This window comes from Mesitornis unicolor, unplaced genomic scaffold, assembly GCF_000695765.1.
Source record: "Mesitornis unicolor isolate BGI_N332 unplaced genomic scaffold, ASM69576v1 scaffold35978, whole genome shotgun sequence".
NCBI classification, from domain to species: Eukaryota; Metazoa; Chordata; class Aves; order Mesitornithiformes; family Mesitornithidae; genus Mesitornis; species Mesitornis unicolor.
In genome coordinates, this window is record NW_010201789.1 from 1 (window position 1) to 7,669 (window position 7,669).

Here is a 7,669-nt window from a genome sequence, read left to right on the forward strand (position 1 = left end):
GCCGCCGGGACGGGGGCGGACATCACTTCCGCTTCCGCCTCGCCTCATCCCGCTCCCGAATCCCCTTGGAGCGGAGCCCGCCATTTTTACTGAGGGCCCAAAGGGGCGGGGCGGCCGCCATCTTCAGCGAGGGCAGAGGAGAGGCGGCGCTGGTGTCGTGAAATGGAGACGGGAAATACCCGCACTGCCAGGCCCCCTGCCTTTCGGCCCCGGGAAGAGGAGCAGCGGGAAAGTCACGCAAGGACGGCTCGTAGTAGCAGCTCTGCACACGCCTGCCTGGCTGCTTGGGAGGCGGCTGAGCCTGAGGGGTGTCTGCCCTGGTACTGACACCGGCACGGTAAACTCATGGGGATCGGAAACAACGACAGCACACCGTGTCTGGGTATTCCTGCGTACTGCCAGCACCGGGGTTTAATGAAAACACGCTAAAATGACAAATGCCAAGTACTCTGAAGAGTTTAAAAATACCGAGAATTTATACATTTGATACATCACCATAGAAGTGCATAAGAAAAAGAACAACCACAAACCGTGAAAATCATGAACAATAAGTACTACAGACAGCACATTATTTGAGAATTACTAACTTGATGTATTTTAAGTTCTTGTAATAATTAGTGGGATTCTAATTCTGTTTTAAAGTCAGCAGGATCTTTAATGTAAAAAAGTTTTGTCAGTAACAAACATGATCCGGGAAGCTGAAATACACGACACATAAAACCTAAAGCCTCAGAAGTCTGAAAAGTAAAGCAGCAAATAACTCCCAAAACAAATCCAATGATTTTGTATTGCTTCTAGTTAGAATGCTGTTCCTGAAGCAGATGAACCTTGCAGGTATCGGTGTAAGGAACAACTGAACTCAATAAGCTTACTGAGCATTTCAGAAAAAAAAGTATATTGGCACACTTCTGATTACCACAATTAATTTGTCATTCAAGACTGAGGTTATCTGCTCAAGCTATAGCGTTAAAGAAGACTGAAGTCTCTGGCAGTATCTGACCCGCTGCATTCACATGCTCTCGGTTCACCTCAGTGCAGCAATGGCAGAGCACTGACCTTCCACGTACACGCTTCACATAAATACACCAATCTCTTGTCTTCCCTTGGATGGGAACAGCACGTTGTCCTTGGCACATACAGTCATTCCTTTTGGCCTTCCAACTTCTAGACTCTGCTCATTACCTATTTTTTCTACTACTTAATATCTTTCTTGTTTTAGCCTGCTGATCACGTGGAAGCTGATACCCTACTTGTGTTCCTGCAAAGGTAAAATGAGTTCCATTTACTTTCTGACAGATATTTTTAAAAAAATACTAACATTAGTCCCTTATTTATAAAATCCAACCCAAGACAAACTTGAGTATATTTCCTAATTAGACACGGAGTGCATTTTAGTTAGGAATGGTCTGGCTTCGTAACATTCCTATGGGGTATTCTTTTCATTCCCAGTTTAGAGGTTAGAACAAACAACTCAGAGTTAGACATGAAGATATTCAGGAGTCACCAAGCAAGTTTTCTGTATCACTGGCCTCTGTGCTTTCAGAAGAGACCACCATTCCTCCATGGGACACAATGCTGGTCTATACAAACACACATTTCTTAAGCCCACTGACTTTTTTTTTTAAATATCTTTTTTTTCCCCCCACTTTTTGTCACTATACCCTGGAGCAGCTTTCTCTGCAGAGCTCAACTGTGCCATTCCACCTGTCCAAGGACAGGGTTTAAGAGAACCAGCATTCCCTCCCTCAGTTATACGCATATGAGCAGAAGTATATAACATATACTTATCCAAAATATAAAATAATTCTTGTCAGTGCTTTGTTAACTCTGTTATTGCTACCATTTTAAGCCAGTCAGGATGAATGTGTTCAGAATAGAAAATGAGCAATTCTACCACAGACGGTCATTCTCTATACAACAGACTAATAAAATACAGTCAGGACACCGTCAGGTTGCCCTTTTCAATGACTACACAGATTTAGTAGTAAATCAGCATTTCAAAATGACAAAAATGGTCTTGCCACCCACAAAGAATTCCATGTTAACTGGTTCATAGCAGACTTTCCAGGAATACTTCCCTTCTCTAGACATCGGAACCTCCATAAACTGACTACATTCACCCAATTTTCATCCTTAGCTTTAAAAATCAAATGCAAAGACCCTTACGTGCCTTGAAGATGATAACACCAAATCTCAATGAAGAAATTTTACACATTACTGATATCTATACAAAGCTTGCATTAGGCAGTCTTACACTACAAATTTACAATCAATGCACAAAGAAATGTAAACTCCACCACTAATTTATGGGTAACTTCACCCTGATAACTAGCACAACCTAAATGGCCTCACCCTTATTTTCATCTGTCCAAGTATCCGCTCATAAAGAAATACAGCTACGGAAAGAACTGTAAAAACTCACTTCAGAAGATTATAGTGGCAGGATGGGACTATCTAATCAGAACAGATGTTTGAAATCATTTGAAAGTGATTAAAGTTAACAAAATTTTTGTACTGTACAAGTGTATTAAGCCAGTATATAGAAGTTGCTTAAAATTTACAGGATTAAAATAACTGCCCTCAAGTTACTAGTAGTGGAAAGCCAATTACACGGAATTATAATAATAATAAACTAATAGAGGCTTGCTCTAAATGAGGTTGGTGACATGCACCATTTCAGTGAGAGCTAAATTAGGATTTTAGATGTGAAAATCATGCTCTTTGTACATTCTCAGCAGGATCACTCTGCAAATTCCCTTACAATTACTCCTTGAAATGTGATTGGGTCTTCACACAAGCAACGTACATCTCCTTGGTGCAGTAAGAGATAGGAACTGAAGGCAAATAAAGCAGACAAAAAACAAGTGGGAGGCCTGTAGTAAATGTGTGGAAGAGAGGGCTGTTTGATAGTCCCACGGACAGGGGTTGGAATTAAGACACTGAACAAGAAACTGAACAGTGAGGTCAGACAAGTATCCCAAGAGAAAAACAGGATAATTTTAAAAGCTTATCAGGAGTACGAGGTGGGAAATGCAGGCTGGTATGTGAATTTAGAGATTTTTGGAACACCCTTATCTTTGGCAGGCTGGTGCAGTTTGCTAAGCATCAGCACAATGACCTGCTGCCACAGAGGGTAACACGAGCTGGATGTGCAGCTGGGATCAGCATGGCATTACTTAAGCGTGGAACCGGATGTTGGCTTTTTCTGTGTCCCTTTTTAAACTCGAGAGAGCTGGTCCTGTACAGGAGATGTGGAAATGCTGGATGACCATCTGAACTGCTACCACAACATGCAACTACTCCCACTGTCCCTCCTCCCAACACCTGATCCATCACACTGTAAATGTGATTATTCCTACTGAGACCCCTAGATAAGGAAACTCACAACACCAAGTTGTCATACGTGCTTTGCCGATATAAAGATTAAAACACTAGAATTTTACAATTGCTGTTAAAATTGTATTTAATACCACATTTCGGTGACTGGAAACTAATTCCAATTCTAACAAATTGGTAACAGGAAAAGAAAGTCATCAAGCTGTCTCATGTATCTGAAGATGACTTAGAAGATCTTTTTCATTCCCAAACCTCATTAAACAATCGGTACATTTATGAGGCAAGTCTGCTGAATGCCTGAAATCCAAATGAGTTTTAAGGTCTTCAATCTGTCCTGTTGAATATTCGCAGTATTGACACAAATAAATCCCTTCAGATAAATGAGAGCTTAAATGCTTGCAATATTCCAACATACCTGAAAAGCCCTTCCCACAGTCATCGCAAACATGGGGGAATATTTTGGTGTGCTCAATAGCTACATGCCTGTTGACATTGGTATGCAGCCTGCTTCTAAAGCCGCACACTTGGCATACAAAGAAGTTTTTGCATTTGTCAAAACTGATTTTGTTTATGAGACTGTACTGTCCACGCTCCTTGTTATTATAGCTGTCGCTTAACTCTATCAGTCGACACGCGTGTTCGTTCACCACGTGGCTATGCAGATCTTCAGGGTCATTTGTTTCGTGCTCACAAAACTGACACAAATACTGCTCGTCGCAGCTGTGTTCCTGGAAGTGCAGGTACAACTCGCTGCTGGAGGAGAACTGCATGTCGCACTGCTCGCACCAGTAAAGGTGGTCATTGAAGTGAGTGTCTGCTATGTGCTGACTCAGATTCTCAAATATCACTGTTTTGTAATCGCAGTATTTACAGATGTACGGGTCCTCCTCGTGCAGTTTTACATGTTCAATGAGCTGCACTTTGCTGGAGAAGCTTTCTTTACAAACTTTACAAACATGAGTGTCTGTACACGTCTTATGCTTCAGGATCATGTGCTGCTTTAAATCGGAAAAGTACTTGCTATTGAACTCACAGAGCTCACACTTGTATAAGCCACTGCTGTTGGCTCTCAGCAAAGGCCATTTCTGTTGAGCTGTGATATTCAAAGCCTGGTTCTTCTCAAAGATTTTACACGTTTCCAGAGGGATTTCCTCCAGGTCCTCAGCTTCCAGCTTCTCAGGTGACACAGTTTGTGTTTCTATATCGTGAACTTCTACAGCATTCACTTCTGTTGTAGAAATTTCTACAGTTTGGATATCTAGAGGTTTCTCTTCTTCTGTAGGGCTGTCACTGAATATAGGGGAATCACATAAGTCTCTGCACATTCCATTACTGGTACCTTTATCTGCATGAGGAAATGAATAAAAGCAAAAGGTTAAAAAACCCTGCAAAACACCTGGGACCATATTTCACTTTTCAGTTAGTTGAAGCAGCTAACAAATGCAAAAAGCAGTTATTTTTCTCCAGCCAGACTATGTTTTATGTTTAACAAACAAATAAATACTGTAAACTACAAATCCTTCACCTCTTCTGTCAAAGCAATAAAGTGACATTAAAAGCCAGCAGCCGTGCTGTCCAGCTTCCCAGCACCTAAGCTGCAAATATGCACTGACCTTTACCTTTATCCTTCCTTTTAGGGTCTGTATAGTGCAACCCCACAACGTTTGAATGTGACCCACTCCAATGAGAGGTCCCAGCGTGCACTGGGCTCCCATCATCATCTGTGTCCAGGCTCTGCACGGGACTGTGGAATCTACCTGCCAAGAGAAAAGGATTTTCTTGTCATCATTTGTCCATACTAACATCATTGTGATTCTTTAACCATAGATCTTATTGACTATTTACTTATTCCAGTTGCATAAAGTTATCTTTATATACTAATCACATCATAACCTACATTAAAGAAAGTAACAATAAATACCTTAAGACATGACATCCATACATACAGAAGACAATAAAAGAATTCAAAAGGTGGCAACTCTGTCTTTAAAAGCTCAGCAAAAAACTTAATATTCTTAAATGAAACTTTACATTTGAAAGATAGAATTAAAAAATATTCTTACATCACATTTTACAATATAATACTTTCTCAGAGTTCTGGAGACTTGATGGCGACTTGATGGCTAATTTATTAGATTGAAAAATAAAATAAATACAGTAAAAATGCATCCTCACATTTGCTCTGCTAAACTTTACATCCACTAGTAGATGTTTTATAAAAAGGCATTTTTGTTTTCCGTACATACACGTACAGTTCAATGCCACTGCTGGGAAATTCCATCTGAACTCAGATTATTTACATCAGCTTTACATTACCTAGCTAGCAGATATTTAGATAATGAAGTCCAATCATCATCACAAATGTTGTGAAATTGATGGATCTTTTTGTCATCGTTTCTACTTTGAAAATTGTATTTCAATTATAACAATTAAGCAACCTTCCACCAGTCTAAGGCAAATCAGATCACAACGATGCTCTGCAGTCACCCACTATGTATTTTGCATTCTATTTATTTCTGTGTATTTATTTAATAAAGAATTGCTGAACAAGTTGCAAAAACGTTGCCTTACCCCTGTTTTCAGAAAACCTTATATCTGGCTGTTTCATAGAACAGACACTGTAGCAGTGGTCAGAAAAAATTCCACTGTTGTCTATGTATTTGCTTGCACCTGAAGAATCTAAAACAAATAAACAAGTAAGTTTTAGTACTAACATGTTGATGTAGTTACACATGTATTTAATGTTCACCAAACTTCTCTTCACTAGCCACATTTTTACTTCTCGTGTTAGGAGAATTTTGTGCTGGTCCAGTAACATTCCTGTTGTGATTTATCGCTTTCAGCTGCTGCCCTGATGTCTAGAGTATCAGATGCAATCACTACCAAACTCTGCTCCCATTGAAGGCAGTGACAGGACCATGGTTAGTTCAGTGCTCAACACTTCTGGACAATCCCATCCCAGGTTTTACAAAATTCCTCCGCTTGTGTGCAAGTAGAATCACCTTCATTTTCTAGCTCAAGCAAGTTTCCCCATTTGCAGGGAGTACCAAACAAAACTGTTATGATGCATGGACTGAAAGCAGCTTAACAACAGAGCATGCAGAGTGAGTACTCAATGCATTCAGACCAAGACTTCTTATCCCACCCTTTATGTCACTGATTCTCCATGTATTAGCACATGTGGTCTCTTCTGATAAAGTAATTATTCTGAGAAAAAATATAAAGTAACTCAAGCTCTAGACTGACCTGAATATCGAGAAGGATGTAGAGTCTTCCTTTTCCTCTTTTTAGGATGTTCATTCATTTTGAATAGTCTAAATTAATTGTAAAGTAAAAACATTCAAGAATTAGATTTGTTTGTATCTAGCTTACCTTTCACAACTTTATGAAACAATGCAAACGTTTTGAAAACCCACACATTAAATACAAAAGGTGTGTTCCTACTTCCCTTTCTTGCCCTCCCAGCCCATTCTGTTATGGTTAAGAACACATTAAATGCACACACACACACTGCAGTCTTGTTTCATATTTCTGCCCTGGAACAAAAGAGGGTTCACCAAAAAGACAGACAGGTCAGGACTCCAGACACACAAGTATACAATGTAACCTATGAAGCAGTTCTCCAGCTCCCTGTTGCCTTTTGTCAGATACTGTTGCATTTTGACCAGCTATTCTTAGGCAGAGTCCTTCAGATAAAGTTTTATGGTTGAAAATATTAACAAGAGTCATGTTCTCTTACCAAAAATCCTAGACTCTTCAGTACCAGCAAGCAGAATAGCTAAGAAACTGATGGCTGTACAGCTTCAAAATGTGCCTGGACAGCTTCAAGACGTAGTGAATACATCAGCTCGACAAGATATACATCTATGGAGTGAAAGCATTAACACTTTAAAACTTACAAAAGAAAAAACCCCAGAGATACACAAGTATTATAAACAATGAAATCGAAGCTAGAAAACAACATTAAAGTTAATATTAATTTTGGTTTAGAGTATCAAAATTACTAAGGTAGATGCATTAAAGTATTTGCTTTCCTTTTGCCCCAAGTTAGCTAGCTTTTGCTGCACTTGGCAGCTCCTGACAACAGAAAAATAGATGGAGATGACACAAAAAATATTTAAGCTATATATTGGCTAAACGGTTTGAAGAAGTGTGGGCTGCAAACATGTAATCTGATGTGGTTCACTTGTAACACTGGAGCACTTACAGGCCCAGGATCTTCTGAAGCCCATGCCATCCACCAGGAGTGAACGAAGGAAAAAAGGACACCTCATCGAGTAAACGCGGTCCTCATGAGATGAAACGATTTGTCTGAATTAACTTTTTATTTTTG

General features: G+C 39.8%; 1 protein-coding gene across 1 annotated transcript; it reads right to left on the reverse strand.

Annotated features, from left to right (window-relative positions):
• Positions 1 to 3,445: 3,445 nt before the first annotated feature.
• On the reverse strand, positions 3,446 to 6,645 carry ZNF639 (zinc finger protein 639). The gene is made up of 4 exons (XM_010190212.1): positions 6,583 to 6,645; positions 5,908 to 6,015; positions 4,956 to 5,093; positions 3,446 to 4,681 (listed from the first exon to the last, which is right to left on the reverse strand). Exons 1-4 carry the CDS (start codon positions 6,638 to 6,640, stop codon positions 3,534 to 3,536), a joined length of 1,452 nt encoding a protein of 483 aa, XP_010188514.1. The 5' UTR covers positions 6,641 to 6,645; the 3' UTR covers positions 3,446 to 3,533.
• Positions 6,646 to 7,669: the final 1,024 nt, after the last annotated feature.